The sequence below is a fragment of the Stegodyphus dumicola genome, chromosome 12 (genome assembly GCF_044657685.1).
Source record: "Stegodyphus dumicola isolate Sdum_Otavi_A_Nest chromosome 12, ASM4465768v1".
Taxonomy (NCBI): domain Eukaryota; kingdom Metazoa; phylum Arthropoda; class Arachnida; order Araneae; family Eresidae; genus Stegodyphus; species Stegodyphus dumicola.
In genome coordinates, this window is record NC_140779.1 from 44,077,495 (window position 1) to 44,096,259 (window position 18,765).

An 18,765-nucleotide genomic window follows, 5' to 3' on the forward strand; every position below is an offset into this window, starting at 1 on the left:
ATTTTGTTAGTTCAAAATGTCTAATCATGTCCAATAATGAAATGTATGTATATTTAAAATGTCTAGGAATAAAATGTTTATTTAGAAAGAAGGAATATTTACGATTTAACGTAAGAATGCAAAAAGAGATATCCCTTTTAAATAAAGATTAAAATAGTAAATTGTACCTGTATTTAACTCCAAAACAGATGTAAAATTCACGGCAGGTCCAGTGATGGAGGAAATGCTGTCATTTCTGAGCACGCTGTCGCTGGAGAGTGGATGAATACTTTCACTGCCATTTGTCAACTTTGATAACGGGAGGGATACAGAAACTGAAGTCTTAACAGCAACACCAGCTATTGTAGAATTTGTTGCATTATCTACAACTAAGGGCTCCATAAGTATAATTTCAGAGGCGTTTTTACCTGAGAAGGCCACAGGAAGTTCTGGTTGCATTCTTATAGTGGACAGATCTGAACTTTGAGTCTTTTCTGTAACTACTGGCGCTGGATTCGGAAGGATGGATGGGCTTGGTGTTTCAGGAGACGTTGGTCCACTCTTTTCAGAGAGGGCTGTTTGAGCTGTTGTTTGGGCAAATGAAGAGCTCTGTGTGGTAATTGATTCCACACTTTTTGTCAAAGACGAATCAGGCAGGATAGAGGTAGATTTTGATTCATCCGCTGGGCTTGTGAAACGAATTCGAACTGGACGGATTACTGATTGGAGTGTCAAAGGCTCTACTGGGGAACCACTTTTCACAGTTTCTGTTACAGCAACCGAAGGGATGATAGTGCTCATAAAAACAGAATCATCAGTTACGTGAATGGCTGATAGTACTCCCTCTTTTTTCTTACCCTTTTCTAATTCAGCAATGTGTGCAGCTGTTGTGTTATTTCGTGTGCTATGAATGTATTCTGTTTCATATAAATGAGGAGCATCATTGAGCATTTCAGCACTGTCATCCTGCATCATCGGCAATAAAGTGGTATTTTGAATTAATTTTCCAGGCTCACTTTTCTCTGGAGTCAGCAAAATGTATTCGTGTAACGAAGTATGGTTGGATGGTATATATTCTGAATCATTGTTAGAAATAACATCCTTAAAGCCAGGTTCCTCAGGTAATAGGTTTGCAAAAAATGGGGTCTTATAATGGTTGTCATTTTCCAAGTATTCCATTTCTCGTGTTTCATGCTCGCTATGCCCATTTCCATAAATAGTAATATTTTGCTTTACAAATGCTGCTGTTAAATTATTAATAATTTCGATCGTCAGTTCAGATCCTGCAGCATTAAGAATATCATGATCAGCAGTGTTGGAATTGATAGTCGCAAGGGAAAACGTAATGGAATCAGGATCTTGAATATCATCATTGCTTAGACCATTTGGATCGAAAGTAATTCCTGAAGGTTCATTTTTTACCTCATGATCAACGAAATTGAAACCAATTCCATCATGCGATTTCGACACCATTCTTTCTGGAGATATGCTCATGTTTTCAACATTGTTGTTCATACTTTGTACTTTCAACGCTTCCTTGGAATTAGTCTCAACGTCTGTCATTACACTGCTAGCAGATTGAAGACTTTTATCGTAGAAGGCAGTCTGCGTGATTTCTGAAGTGTTCGTATAAATTGTGCTTGGAAAATCATTTTCTGCTTCAAATTTTATTCCATCAACAATTGTCGTCGCTGCTTTCTCAGTTTGAGTGTCTATCTCAAAATTTCCGTCTTTAAATGGATGTTCTGAAGAAACCATTTCGCCCAATAATGCGGTGTTGGTGCTCATTTCTCTCGTAGATAAATGGATTTCATGATTTTCTTCATTTGATATATTTGTTTCAGATGCATCAAAATTAGATTTATTTGGACTTCTCTCTGTACCAATTTCTTCTACAGAAAATCCAGTTGTAGAGGGAGAAGTTAACTGAACTGTAATCGAATCAGTTTCATTACTAGGTTTCGTAATAAATGTCGTGTTCAAACTTCTCTTATGGGTGGCACTTTTCAGAGGTAGGGTAAATTTTCCATCTGAAGCAGTCTCAGATTTTTGAGATGTGCTCTCAAACACCGTCGTTTCTTCCACCTTCTGAGAAGCTGCAGTGGTGGTTTCATCGCTGACAGATGACTCAAAAGATTCTTTTGCCCCTGATTGGGAAGAATGATTTAATTCATCTACAGTAGGCGTCGAATTATCGACCAATTTAGTAGAGAAGTTTTGAAAAACGTCAGTTATTATAATTGCTGTTGTCGGATTTTTAGAAATGCTGCTGCTGTCTTTTATGTCTTCAGCTTCGGCTGCCGTGATAATCATCTCTTTCTCCGTTGTGGTTGTCGAAGTTTCAGCTGCATCGGTGATAGCATCAGTATTACTAGCATCATTTAAAGCAGTTTTACTTGATGTGTGAATCGAAGATTTAGTAGCTTGAGTTTCCGTTGCAATGTGAAATAATGAGACCGTCGTCGATCCCTCAGTACCAAATTCTTTAGATTCATTTACATTTCTTTGCAATTCGGCTTTTTGCAGTTCCGATACAGATTCTACACTCTCTGCATTAAAAGTGTTGCTTTCAGTTGACTCACTCTGCTGAGTAGTATAACCACTGAAAGATTCAGTCACCGCCTTTTGAAATGGCTGCACCAGCGAATCTGTAGAAGTTTTTGTTTGTAAGGCCTCTTGAGTATCATTACTTCTATAATGTGGAGATATTAAATCCTCCACTACCGACGTGCTGGATCCTTGATTCTCAGTTCCAGATGACGAGTTTTGATTAGATTCATCAAATGATGAATTTTCAACAGGTGTTGAACTTGCCAATTTGCTTTCATATTCTTTAGCGTGGGATGAGGTTTCTGTTATAGTATGAGAGAAATCTAAATTGGAGCTTGTAATATAAGAGCTGTAAACAGTTTCTGATGAGATTTCTTCATTGGTGGTCTCTGTTTGTAAAACAGTCGTAGCGACTGTAGTTTCCAGTGCAACTGTTAAGGATATACCTAAAGAATGAAAAGAGCCTATATAAATATTTATTGAAAAAATACAAAATAGAACAGAAATTATTACTTTTGAAAAGTTAAAAGCAACTGTTTATTAACAATAAATTAAGTAACTTCTATTTAGAAACTTGATCAAATGCAATGTTGTAGATAATATATAGCTGTGTAAATGTACAAATTACATTTGATTGAAAGGAAAATAAAAAAGGACTAAAATAATGTCACATATAGCAGCGTCAGCCAACGAAACGAGAAAATATCGAAGACAATGCTTAACAGAGTAAATGTGGAATATAGGCGCGTAGGGGACAAATGAGTTACGTGAGAAGATTCTTTAACTTTGTTCAGGTATCAACACAGAAAGTTACCGAAAAGTGTGCCTCGTCTTCAAAAGTTTTCTTTTATTTCATTAAATCGATCTTTTAGGGTGAAGGATGAATTTAATTGACTTTAATTATGCTCATTTAATGGAAGGCTGAAAGGTCGGACTGTTAGAAAATATAATAGAGGAGTTCAGAATTGGCCACAGAATTGCTCTCTTTGCTCGGTGATTTTCAGTACAGAAGGTGCAACTGTGCGAAGACCAGTAGACATCATCGATCGAAAATAATACAAATTCATTATTTGGATATTAGAGGCCGAAAGGAAACGTCACTAGTGCGTGATTTAACACAACAGAACAAAATCAAATGAACATTGCATGCATAATATCGCTGTTTACTGTAGGAAGATGACTATTAAACGATTAAAGAACTGTTTGTTCAATTTCCAGAATGCTGTACCCCAATGACAATTGTTCATCGAACACTTCGTTTATGTTCGTGCTGAGAATAAAAGAATAATGGGATAAAGTATGTTTTAATTAATCAACATCAAGTAGATCTGGAAAGCAATTTCAATGACATTGAAAGTAAAAATGTAATTTAGAGATTTTAATAGGATGACTATGGTATTTTCAATATTCATTACGCTGGATGGATCTCTAGAGTTCCCCCGCTCTGAATGATGGCATTATAACGGAATTATTTTCCGTATGTTCGGCTGTTCCGAATCATCATTAGCAAACATTTTGTTTTTCTGGACGACTATTCCATCGTACTGTGACACTTAAGTAGAGCTTTCGTGGATTGAGAATGGTTCTCAGGTTCTTTACTCTTAAGTTTCACTGGAATTCGCCAACAGCTCATGTGTTACATAAAAATAGTTTAAAAATGATTTCGTATAAGCATTTTTTACTTCCATTTTACTTGTACGAAGTACAAAGGAAGTATTGTAATAGCGAAAAGTTTCAGGCAGCACATTTCAACAAAAATATCCATTTTGACCGCTTTCGAATGCAATTTAACGATGTTTTCGCGTGATATCTGTACGTAAGGACAGAATAAAAGACGCTTTTCCTTCAAAAAAATTATAAAACTGCTTTAAAATAAATTCTGAAGAGAATTTTTCGTGGCGTCTGTACGAACGCATGTACGTATGTATCTCGTATAACTCAAAAACGAGTAGCCTCAGAACGTTGAAATTTTGTATATAGGACTACTATAACATGTAGATGTGCACCTCGTATTTTAGTTGCAATCGGCGGCGCCAAACGTATATAAATATATTTATATATATCTGTTACCGTGAAAGACCGAAATTGGAGAATGTCGACTTTCATCGGAGAATATCAACATTCACCAAATACGTCGGTGAAAGACCGAATATTTCACTACATTCTTGTATATTCGGACCCTCACCGGTGTATGTCGACAATCACAGATATGCTCTGGTGAAAGTCGAAAAGAGAGGTCATAAAGTGCCATAATAGTTTAAGTTGTTGCAATAAATAAGATTTGAATCACATAATTTAGTAATTTTTTTATTACTGTTATTTTATTTTCTCATTTAGAACGTACTGTATAATTAAGTAAGTTTTTAACTTCTATTATTTTCCTTTCTCATTTTGAATGTATTGTGTGTTTTAGGTTCTCATGTTCTTAAGTTCTTATTTCAAGTCTCAAGTGCGTTTATTCGCGACTGAATTACGGAGAAGAAAATATAATATTGTTATATGTTCAACATTCACCATTAGTACATGGTGAATGTCGACATTGACCGGTTAAGACAGAAATAAGGGTATTTGGAAAATATTTTGGACATACACCACGAGACTATGTGAATGTTGACATTCACCGGTGAAAGTCGACATTCTCCAGATTTCGGTGTTTCACCGTAACATATCCAGTCTGTTACCCGGCTCAGTGATCTCAGTTTCTTTACTCTTATATGTTTGTAAATTGTACATATTTTGCTTTAAAAATTATTGATTTATGTTGTTCTTATCTTCCGGTTAAGGTTTTATGCCTTTAGTAAATCTGTATGCAATAGTTTTAGAACTATCAACAATATTAAAGTTGTTTAAGTGCCGCTGAGCCTAACAATGTTTTTGATGGCAGTCATTGCTTGTTTACATTTTAAACTGCAGAGTAGTGGATTTGTTACCAATCTAGAGAAACTTAGCTTCAACAACAAAGATAACGCCTTCATTTATTATTGCCAATTAAATCATGCTTAATCCTTTCTGGGAATTTTTTCGAGGAAATAAGTGTTTAAGATTTACTTCGTAATTTTAAATATAGATATTTTGAGTTTTTATGTATTTTTGCCTTCTCGCGAAGTGAGAACTGAATTAATTGAATGAGAAATACTCAATCGTCTGTGAAAAACTTTCTTTTTTGTTTTGTTTGCTTAATTTCTTTTATACATCGGTCTAGCTTTATTATAGTATTGGAATAGAACATGTGGCAACGATTAGATGATTCTTTAAATGCTATAAATTTTCTGCATTCTTAATTATAATATGAACGAAATATAATACTGTTAAGTGAACCTAGCGCCAGAGAGTCGCTATGGTAAACAAATCGAGTGAATTTTAAAGAATGCATTTATTCTATTGTGGTTTATGCGCTGTCGGCGAAGTAGATTTAATTCAATCCAATAAGTTTAAACGAAATGCAAGAAAAAAGGCGTATAATTTAATATTCCGTACAAGGAAGTCATGTGGTGTACACATCAGATTTTTTTAATTTTTGTACATTGAGTAACTAGGAGTATCTGGCTTCAGATACTAAAAAGGTTCTGTGTCCAGTTATTAGCTTACAATCTCATCCCCACATAGACCAGATGGTTTTGAATTTCGCAGAAAAAAAGGTAATTTTTATAGTTATTGGATTATAAATCTATATAAGAATTTTGAATTCTATTTAAGTTAATTGCAAGTTAGCTCTTTATATAAATAGCGAAATGAAAACTTCCACTAATTCTTTTATTTTTTATTTGGACAGGTCTTAAGTAATCTGAATGTCACATTTCAAGAAGGAATAGCCACCTTTAATCTCTAAACGAAGCCCTTTTCGTGAGCGTGACCAGTAATTTTCCTACAAACAATATCGCTACATATCAATGCGCGGGAAAAGTATGTAATAATAATAATCAAACATTTAAAACAATTGCTCACGGTCAAGTTAAATGCACGTATTGCTTACGGTTGGGTGATAGGCCCACTCTAAATAAAGCGATTCCGAAGAAGAGTAGAATTGATCTTTTATATCAGCTTTAGTAACTTCGATCTTGGATGTTTGATAGAAATAGCGAATGAAGCTTTCTTTCATTCCCTGGTTTTACAGCATGATCTCAGCACGATTTACATAATTTTTATAATAAGACCTTGCCAGAAACTATTTAATATGCGTAATTATTTCTTTGTCCTTGTTTTAAGTCTTCGAGAAAATTAATTTTTCCAGCTTTAAGACATATAGCGCTATATTTGACGAAAGAGTTTTAATACACCTTTATAAATATAGTAGAACATAAACATAATGTAAATCGAAATATTAAATATATTTTTGAAGAAGTGAAATTACTTCTAAAATTTAAAAAATCTTATCCGTAGCACAGCGAAAGGAAACAGCGTAGGAAATAAAAACACATTCGAATATACTCCTTTTATGTGATTATAAGCATTGGCCAAAAAAATTCTAATTTGCTTTTGGGACCAGGTTTATTCGATAATATTGCTATGACAACAGCAGACTTAATCAAACTCACTGCATTATACCTACACGAGCCAATTACGAAAGAAAATCTTACAGAGGAAAAACAGCACAGCTTAAATTCTCCGAGAGGCATAAAAAATTTAAAAAGAAAGAAAAAACACGGAAGTAATCAGATTCTGTGAATATTTATTTAATATATCTGACTTTATTATTTATTCCCTCGGAACAGAGTTGGAAACTATCCAAATATTTTAGAAAACAGTTCTTCCGCCGTTATTAGTCGTCTGCTCTAGTACTGAAGGTGATGCAATTAAAGGCAGTTACTGCGCCTACCTAATGAAACTATGTTGTCAAGGGAACGTAATCTTAGAAAATACTAAAAAAAAGCAGTGACGTAAAAATTAACTAACAATATTTGATCCAGAATAGAGGATATGATCTCAGGTATTAAGAAAATTAGAAAATTTAGCGAGCGAACATGAATAAAATTGAAGATTGTCTAGCGAAGGAAATGATAATTCTTTCATTTTAACGTTCTTACTGAAATTCTTTTGCATAAATTATGAGAACTAATGTAATTAAATACAGCGTTTTAATTTTTTTATAAGCGTCAGTAGCTGATCTTGTAATTTAGATGACAATGATATTTTGACACATGCCACACATTTTATTACTTTTCGCAAACCTATAACTAGTGACTCGCATGTTTTCGGACACTTGTGGGGTTTTCACTTTTATTTGCAAATATCAGTTACTAAAATATAAGCAAAGTGACTTTACTTTCCCTTCACATGTATTATTTATTTATCACCTGCTTTATAATATATTTCTTCAGCCTTCTTGGCATAACTTCGTGGTGTGGTGGTCTACACGCTATGCGCGTATTTCAGATGTGCGCGGTTCGATTCCCAGCGAAGGCGCTTGCTTATTTAACTTCCTGCTTCCATATTATCCAATGCCTCTACAGCGACGCCCCAAATAAAAGGATGCTGGATGAGGATTTTCCCCACCCAAAATTTGGCGATTGGGTCCCCTAAAGTCACCTAAACCCCAGTCGTCCTTTAAAAGGGAAGTATATAAGGTATTTCTCCCGCCTTCGTGGTGTGGTGGTCTGCATGCTGGGCGCGTATTCCAGAGGTCCGTGTTTCGATTCCCGGCGAAGACGTTGCATATTTTTAATCTTTCCTGCTTCTCGAAAAATCCTAATGTCTCCTACAACTTTAAAATCTGCTCATTTTGAAAAAGGTTATTCAAAACATTAAAAAAATTATTAAAGACTTATATTTTTATATTAATTATAAAAAACATTAAAAAATATTTTAAACGTTCTGAAAATGAAATCCCATAAGTAATTGGAATCATTGAATACACAGTTTATGCATGAAATAAAATAAAAATACACAGTTTATGCATGAAATAAATAAAAGCATGAAAATAACGGAGCATTTAGTATTTAATAGGATACAAGATTAATTATGATGATAAGATTCATTAGGAAGATATGATTCATAAGTTGATCAGCAATTAAATGTATCTGCCTCAAACTTCAATTTTGTGTTCGTTTTCAAAATCACTTATTTTCCGAGAAAAAATAATAGCAGTGCTATAAAAATAACATGATATCCTTCTTCGTTCAGGAACAACAAAATTCATCAAACAGCCGTTTACGAACGAATTGCAGTTGGAGAAGTGCTTTATTTGAAAGGAGGAAAGATCATGTGCATAATTCATTCCGGAAAATGCAGATGATATTTTAAGAAAGTATACTTACGCACATAAAAAATTACACTTACAAGATACTGATGCAATTCCTGCACAGAAAAATATAAAAAATATCAGTCGCTTTAAAATATCTGGAATGGCGATTAACTTATTTATTGTCGCTGAAATTTTCCGCTAATAATGTTAGTTATATATTTAGCTGACCAACGGTAATGTTAGAATTTCATAATCCAAGGTTATTTTGCTTTTAGATTTTATTCGCATGAAGTGTTTGGATGAACATATTTCCAAGACAAAAGCATATATCATAACTCCAGCAATTGGAACTTTGAATCTGAAAGCACCAGGAAAACCATTTCAATGTTGAAAGAAACAAATCAGTAATTCTTTGCCTTTTTTACCCCACGCTACCATTTCTGGAAGATCATCCCCCCCCGCTCCTGTCCCAAATTCTATAAATAAATAAATATATACATTTATAATTAAGACACAATAACACGCCCAGCAAATACTAATTCAGAAGTCAAACAACAAAAATCAGCGTTATATTTTCAAATTTTCACTTTTGCAGCTGACGATGGTGGTTCGGTAAAACCATCGAAACTAGTCCAGTGAAAATTTGAAATATAACGCTGATTTTTGTTGTCCGACTTCTGAATTATATACATTTATGCTTGTAAGGATTATGTTAATTTTATCAACAGTTAAATTTTGTGTTAAACTTCCTTTCCTATCTCTTCTTAACTTCAACTTACCACTTCCGGACAGAACGTAGTTTTAGAATCACGTTTGGATGCAAATCGAGGAAGAGCGGTATTTAACCGCAAAGTTCTACTATCTTAGAGAGAACTAGCGATTCTGTCTAGCACGCGTTGAACCATTTTAGGCTAATCTCTCTTAAGCTATTATTAAGCTCAGCCGTTCTTTAGGTCCTTGATAGTTCAGTCATTTAGCGTTAAGGGGACAACTCCGTTAGAAGTTTGATAGCTTCGGCTATATCTTTTTAGTTAAAAATTAGTTTAGTTTAATTCTTAGTCTCTTAAGTTCAAGCCTGAGTGTCCAAGACGGAGTTCTGTTAAATCTTATTTGAACAATAAAGGTTCTTTTAACCCTTTCCAAGTTTATTTACTGTCTCACCAACTCAAGCGATAATTCGCTTACTAGTTCTTAAGATTCTTCACATTCAACTGTAACTTAGAATTACACAGTGTGGAATCCTACATGCTGATCTAGATATTTTTTTAATGTTTTGTAAATTAAGCAAAGTGCAGAAATGATAATAAACATCAAAACTTGAACAAAAGTAATTCTTCAAAGTCATAAATTAAAACTAAATACTTAACAGCTAAGTAACGTAACGTTCACGAGCGTAAGAACGTAACGTTCACGAGCGTAAGAAAAATATAATATTTCGCAGTGAGATTCGATCGAAAAGCAAGAGGAAAGTTTTTCCACTAAGAAAAAAGTACACCGAGAAATAAGTTAAGAGCAAGCAACAGACAAAAAAAAAAAAAAAAAAAAAAAAATTCATCACAATCTGATTATGCATAAAACTGGACTTTTATTCTAGCGAAACATCGAAATATTTCTCAAAAGCTATTTAAATTTATGTTTTGAATGTAAAGAAGCATATAAAACCAACTTTATAACACAGATTTTTATATCAATACCTGTTCTTTGTGGTTGATATAAGTTCTTACAAAGCCATTTTTATTGTTCTTAACAACGAGTTTAATTTAAACAAAATTTAATTTACAAACGTTATAATTCGGTTATAGTTTTAGATAAACCACTAAAGTTTTATGTTTCATACTTAGTAGTATGTTGGATCCTAGCATTTTAGGAAAATAAAGTACATTTAATAATAAGAACTATTTCTATACTTATAAAATTTACATTTATATTGATATACTGAAATACAATGGGAACATAAAGTCTTTCCATGATTACAAAAATTTATTGCACAAAAGCTACTTAAATTAGACATTTTTACTTTTTGGACATGTTCGAAATATTAATATCTGAACATGGTTTAGGAAAAACTCAGTCCTTGATATGTCCTCTGCCTGATTCACAAAAGCCCTTAATAATCTCGACACTCAAAATTGCCTTTCCCTTCTTGGAAGGTCACGTATGCTCCTAAGTTTCTAAACCTTTCTGCGTGGCTTTCCTCATGTGAAAATGCAGCTGTAATGTATCTCAGCGCCTGCGGCATTTTTTCATGTATCGCATCATTTATGCATGTCGTATAGCTGGTAAGGATTATTACCAGAGTCAGTATTAAAAATAAATCCTGAGATCAAGTACAAATTAAACTTCTAAAATCAAATCCATGCTGTTGCCGAATAATCTTTCTGTGGGAACAAGGTATTGTCGTAGTAGTTGTCGTTTCTGGTAGCTGAATATTCTGTAGCTATTTTATATTATTATAACTGAATGCTATAAGAAAAAGCGTAACATAAAGTAGTATTCTTCGTTACATTAAGAATGCACAGACGCCATTTTATTATTAAAGCTCTAAGATCTAAGAACAGCAGGTTTACGAGAAGAAATCAAAGCAAGGAGGGGATGATTTCTATTTGGTTACTGTGATCGTGACTTATGCGTAAAACGGAGATATAGCAGACTTAATTTTCAGTTGCACACTCACAAACGTAGCTTTAAAACTTTCAAAAGAGTGCAAACTAACATTCAGATTTATAAAACAAAGGGATAGTCTAAGCGCTATGCGAAGTATGTAACACACTAAGACTACTGGCCACAAAGAATGCATGTAGCAACTCACACAGTTGTTCATGGTAAATAGATGTAATGTCACAGACTGCTATACATTCAAACTCTTTCATCCTGATACAGATATATTCATTTAGTTTTTAAACTGTATTCCGTACTCTTATTTTATTCTGATATGGTTGTTCAAGCGAATTCAAGTAATAATTATAATTCAATTTATCAGCACTCTTGTAGTGAATGATCAAGTGTTTATTTTGGGGTGCACATTCTTATGAAGTCTCATTCTATGCTTTCACTGGCTTTATCCTGTGCATCAGTTTGCATGCCTGGCTAAGCTGCATTTGCATATTAAGGTAAACTAATGATGCTGGATGACTTTTTTTTAAGTAAGCGAAGAGTTTCCACTAAATGACGCTGAATGCATATTTAAACAATTTGATGTGTACACCACATGACTTCCTTGCACGGAATATTAAATTATACGCATTTTTTCTTGCATTTCATTTTAACTTATTTCATTAGAGATATATTTCTCATTCAATTAATTCAGTTGTCACTTCCCGACAAACAAAAATACATAAGACCTAAAAATATCTTTATTAAAAATTGAAAATATAGAAAAATATAAAACACAAAACAAAAAAAAAAAAAAAAAAAAAAAAAAAAAAAAAAAATTAAAAACAATTTGTACAATTACATTTAGAGTTTCTACACAAAAACAAAAAATTCGTCCAGCGTGCAAGAAGGCAGATTTTTCAGTGCTCAAAACTGAAAGTCACACTCGGCAAAAAGATTCTGAAGGTGCAGAAGCTGACTTAATTCAAAATTCTGCTAATTTTCAATTGTAAACAAATATGGCTGCTATGGTTAAAAAAAATTAGGCTTAGACGCACTTAAATAACTTTTAAATTATTGAGAACTCTTCTACTTCTACTGCATGCAGATTAACTAAAGTAATAAAAATTTTAACCGGAAGATAAGAACAACATAACTCAATCATTTTTAAAGCAAAAAATGCACAATTTACCAACATATAAGACTAAAAAGAACTGAGCTTACGGAGCCCAGTAACAGAGTGGGTATATATATACGTTTGGTACGGCCGATTGCAACCAAAAGCAGAGGTGCATATCTACATGTTATAGCAGTCGTATATACAAAATTTTAACACTTTGAGGCTACTTGTTTTCCAGTTATGCTAAATACATACATACGTGCGTGCACGCACAGACAGACACCATGAAAAAATCTCTTCTAAATCTATCTTAAATCAATTTTATTATCCGTTTGATGAAAACGAGTCCTTTATTCTGTTTTTATGTACAGATGTCACGCAAAAACATCGTTAAATTGCATTCGACAGCGGTCAAAATGGGTATTTTCGTTGAAATGCGATACCCAAAAATTTTCGCGATCACAATATTTCCTTTACTTCGTACAAGGAATTAACAATGGGCACCGTGTCAATTTATTATACAGTTAGTTCCCTTTTCATTTCTTCCCCGCCATGCATTTTAGGTTGGTAGGATTTTTAATAGTTCATTTAAGGTGAAGAGGTGCATTGTCTTATATTCAAGCCAATATGAAAATTTAATTTTCTCATATAAATGAGTAGACATATAGAGAAGGTGAGGTTAATATGGCGAATATGAATTTGAAAATGGCAAATCACATAAGGCTATCTGCTTAAGAGAAGGGATTTGGCATGAATGACTGCCTAAGGAAAACGGACTTGTATTCAGGTTACACGGGGAGAAAACGCGGAAACTCACCATGTAACACGCATGTTCGCCTGAATTCGAACTATCAATATTCAGCGGCCTTAACCATTCTGCCACTGATGAGACAGCATGACAGAGGAAAAAATTAACAAAGACTGTTATACTGATAATTTTTTAAGCTCTGTTAGAAGTGTCTGTTAGTCATTTCGATCTTAAATACATACAAGGTAAATTGCTAAAAAATTTACATTTCTGAGAACGATTTAAGGCCCATAAGTAACCGTCAGAGAATTATCTGAGCTCCAGGAAATGAAAATAGCGAATATTACTAGCCCTTTGCACACGCAACTCGAGACGTTTCGCAGCCTTGTTGACGAATTTCTTACCAGTAACTTTACAATCATTACACACCAAAATTAATGTATACAATTTTTATATTTTAACATTTTATACATCTTTACACATTTATGTAGTATCCGTAAGTGCAACACAGCCACCAGAGGGCCTCACCTATGCGCCAGCAGTGAGAGCGAGGTGAAAGAGGAGGATGACATTAGACACAGAGTCTTCTATCCCACGCGAAGGTGGTAAGATATCTCCAATAGAAGATGCTAAGACGTAGTTCTCCACGAGAAGGTGGTTAAATAATGAAATGTATGTTTCAACGAGGAGGTGGTAAACTGAACTGCATAATACGACAGCAAGTGCGAGTAGGCACTAAGCTACTATATTATAAAATTGGCAAAAGCTATCCAGAATCCTGTTTGTATCAAACGGCACTGTGACTCGATTTAATGTACCTTCTGTTATTTTTATTAAATGTTCTGTGGTGTGGAAAACGTTGGAATTGTTATTTAGCATCTTCAACTCCTCTACCACATTTATAAACATAATTTCTCAAATATCAGTCTCTGTAATTTTTCTGTGTATGATATATCATGTAACAATTCCCAAGATGCATTCCCTGCTTGTCGGGGCAAGTATTACAATAATATGTGGTTTGATGCCTTTTTCCGGGTTCATTCCTCTGAGAACAGACTTTGACAGATAAGAAAAGATAAGATTGCAGATAAGAAAATATCTCGATTTAAAAGGGTATAATTTTACACTTCTAAAGTTATACAGAAAGAGCGTAGGAACCCACTTTGAAGAAACTAAACGTAAACGGTTATTGCCACTCTTTGAGTTTCCGCATCAAACTAAGTGGTGAGCAAGAGTCATCTCTCGAGTTGCGGCTCTCGAGTGCAAAGGGCTAGAAATAGCCCGGTAAATTGAATTGTGTGTATTAATATAATTGACAGAGAGTTTCTTTAGTACTTCTGTTTGGATCGCACGTGATGTTGTGATAAAAAATCAGACCAAACTGCTTTTTTGTATAGCTACACTCTATTAAAATTTACCGCATTTTATGATCTCGCAATCATTTAAAACACATTTTTCAAAACCAAAATCGTACAAATTATAAACTCAATTAATATTTTCTAATTTGATTCCCAAAAAGGAAGGTTCATGAATTATTAATTGTGTAATTCGCTTATGCAAGGGCAGCTTGAAAACACGTTTCACCACGCTTAAAATGTTTCTATTCTTAGTAGTAAAATATTCATTGCAGAAAGAAAATTAGTTTGTTGTTAATCATTGATGCATTTGTGAATAGACAACATTCTTGCATTAATTAATCATAATTTGATTGGAATAATCGAATTTCCGATATATCAACCACGTTACTAGTTGAAAGCTTGTGAAAACACTAATGACCCACCCCAAGGTGCCGCTCATCACGTGCTTCGCGACATATCGACTAACAATAAAACTATTGATACTAAGCCAAAAGCCTCGGTAACGTGATTGGTTGGTTGCCAAGAGCAACGAATTGCATTCTGATGACGCCCAAAGCACAAGTGTTTTTTACGCTCGATTGTTGAGAAAGGAGAATATCCGAGAAAGTGACAATTTCTCTTTTTATATAAATATTTATACATAATTCTGAAGAAAAAATTTCCTGAAATTTCGTCCTCGCAAGGTATCTTTATTTCGAGACTTTAACCGAACCTGACAATGCATATATCTTTAATAATGAATGCTCCGTTCTTCTGATACTGCAAAATTTGCCATTCAGTAAATCAGTGCTTATAATGCAGGTAACTCAACCATAAGCAATTTTTATAGCAAAAATAAACTTTTATCAATAATCTTAAATCTAAATAAAACGAGTTTGGTACGAAAAGTTTATTTTATCCAGATTACTGTGAAATATTTCCTATTCTAACAATTCACTTTGAAAGCACAATTATTCATACATAATAAAATTTAATTTGTTTTTATTTTTATAGAACTTTTTGTCCCCACTAAATAAAGAATTGCTTCAGTTTTAGAGAATTTATTAATTAATGAGGATTCTTCAACCGAAGGAGTAGACTTTATACATTCAGTGAATCATTATTTCTTACAATAAGAAAATGTAGCACAAGAACAGCTAATAGGGTAAAAATGAAAGTTTGCTAACTGTAAACAGTTTAAATGTGCACTTTTCGTAAGTCAACATACATCAAGGCGATAAGGAATTTCGTATCAACGTCATTTAGCTTCCATCAATTACAGAATGCACTATTGCAACAAATTCAGTATCGAAATTCTTTTAATGTGGTAAAGATGGCTCATCTATGCCCTCTATGATGAATACCCAGATAGGAAAATCACAAACGTTTACGCCTGGAGATTAATTACAAAACATATTATCGTTTCATAAATTTAAAACAGCACATAAAGCGTAACGAAACTTGAAAATATAATCTTTCCTACTGTATTAACGGTGTATCAAAAACAGCAAGAAATAATTTTGTGAAAAAGTAAAATCTTAGTTTTCCTTTGCACTAGTAAAAAAAGCATTCGTACTGCATTAGTAAAAAAGCTTTCGTAAGTCGAAGGAAACTAGAAAATTTGACACGAGTTAGTAGATTATTTAGTTATGGTAAAGCATTTGAGAACTTTTGCGTAGGAAGGAATGCTTTCATAGGAAGGACTTTCAAAGGAAACTGGTCTAAATTTTACGCACGAAAAACCAAAGAAATAACTAAGGAAATGGATTTTTTCCCTCAGAACAGGGATAAGAAACAAAGACATATTTTGCAGCCTAATAACTAGGCTTTGGATGACTAGAGTATTCATAAAGAAAGTTCTTTTGTAGAAAACATTGTAAATGGAATTGTCATTTAACTGCATTAAATACAATGATATATCTCTATTCTGTCATCGTTGATTGTATAAATGTTGAAACTACAAACATTCATATTTCAATTGTCTAGTTTAATTAGCTCTTGAGATACTGGATAATCCAAAAACATTGTATATTTTGAATTTACGAACAATGATAACTTTTTCAGAATTTCAATTACCTCTTAACCCTAATATTTTTTCGTCGTTTCAATTGTATGTTCGTTTCTACAGGTTTGAGTTAAATGGAAGGAAAGGATAGGGCAGTCTCTATTTTTGCATCCCCCAAGAATGATGCTGATTTGTTTTCCTTCACATCATTTATTCAAAGCTACTTTTATACGCATGAATTTCCGCAACCTTTATTTTAGAAAGAATGTCAGCTTTTGGATTCAAAGAACTGTTGAAAGAATTCATTAAAATGCTTCTACCAATGCACTTTCAGTTTCAGTTTCACATTGCTAATGCGTCATAAGAATTTAAACGACAATGAAACAGGAAAAAGGAAATGGAATGTAAAGGATTTGGCACGTCCGTTTAAATCCCTAATAGTTCTTAATCATATTACTTAAATAGGAACGACAAAAGGTTTGAACTCTATTGAAGTAATTATAAAAAAATGTACTCACTGTGAATTAAAAATAAGCAAGAAATCAACGTAGATTGGAGTAGATTATGAATATCGATTTTGAGACTGATCTATCCTAAGTCAGAAGCATAAATTATTTTACTACCGAAGAGACTTATGTCAGATTATTTGCGAAGTCGATAGATTTGATTCAATATCAACGAAAAGACAGTTTTTAATTTTTTTTTGAGGAGGACTATTTTAAAATTTTATATTGACGTATTTCTCTTCCCATTGAGCTACACTGCTAAATTTGAGATTTTAAATTTCATACAGCACTAGCCTTAAAAATTCCTGTTATTTAGTGAAACTAATAAAAATATTACAAAAAAAATTTTCAAAGATATCTTATAAGATTTTAGTTTTAAAACAGCTGTTCATTTGCTCACTTCTAAAGTCAAAACCACGAAAAGGATTTATAATCTCTAATTTTTATTATGAAGGTTGTTTATGAACCCTAAGATGAAAACAAGGTTATTCGAAATTCGACACAAAAAGTCCTAGATAAAACATTTTACATTTGAATTGTTGAGCAAGAATTCATTACTGATTATTCGCACTGATTCATTACTTTATGATTATTCACACATTAAAATTTGAAACAAAAGTCCTATTCCTTCGTAATTAAGTCCTACGTTTTTGTAACCTGTGTGAAAAAAATAGTGATAAAGCTACAGAATAAATTATATTTACTTTTCGATTTATGTGAAACTAGAGAGAAACTCTCGTAAACACGTTAGATTCCGCTGATATGATTCACAAATATGTAAAAGCTAACAAAGGCGATTCGCGAATGTCCTTCTCTAAAATTTCCTTTATTGTCTTCGCAGAAAATGGAAATTCCAATGTTAAGAAATCCACTTTTATTAAAAATGAGGAGCTTTAAAGAAGAGGGTTTGTGTACACCATAAAAGGACCCAGAAGATTCAAGATTGCGTATCAAATAATATCCATTAAGGCTTATTTTACATCAAGGCTTTAAATTTAGTGTGGTATTCTACCAAAACCCCAGATTCTTATTAGTAAATACAAATAATTTCTATTTTATCTTTCGCAAAACAATATACGCGTCAGGAAAGAAATTGAACTTTCAAAGAAGAATTAAAATTTAAAATCTTACTTTGTAACAAAAATATAAAATTCATTTATCATAGATAGGTATGTTTAATAGAGTAATCGTGCTTCAAAATATTGAATATTTACTTTTAACATTGATGTGATGTACAAAGAAAATGGTAAGCAAACACGCTCATCAGAAACCTCACTTACTTCCTTAAATAAAAAAGCTAACGAAAGAGTTTATCTCACGAAAGATCATCATGGATAGAAGTTTTTCTTTAGTTTATTCAATCTTTCTCATAGGAATGGAAAAATAGATAAAACTAATAATCTAAGTAATTTTAAATATTTGCTGAATGTGAAAAGCTACCGATATTTGTTGTTTGCTAGATAAAGGAAAGTACAATATCTGTACAGTGCTTACACAGCTTTTTCAACACTTCCTGACATCCAATATAAATACACTTACTAAAGATTGGCACTGAATACCTTTTGCCCTAGCTGATTTGAGCCTTTACGTTATTACTTCGACCGGGGTTCAAAATTCCAGCAAAAGAATTGGAAACATGACAGCTTTTGTGGTTTTCCCCATATGTAGCATGGCTACGAGCCAGTTTCCCTTAAAATCTCTTACACCAAGGCAGCCTTCTCCATAGTCAGATAACCTTAATATTGAA

At 33.2% G+C, this 18,765-nt stretch overlaps 1 protein-coding gene across 2 annotated transcripts in view; it reads right to left on the minus strand.

Annotated features, from left to right (window-relative positions):
• LOC146993551 (uncharacterized) overlaps positions 1 to 18,765 on the minus strand; it is a 184,191-nt gene that overhangs the window by 67,050 nt on the left and 98,376 nt on the right. For both annotated transcript variants that reach the window (XM_085827672.1, XM_085827673.1), the window contains exon 2: positions 168 to 2,975. In XM_085827672.1, coding sequence (XP_085683798.1) covers positions 168 to 2,975 — 2,808 coding nt within the window. The remainder of the gene's footprint in view (positions 1 to 167; positions 2,976 to 18,765) is intronic.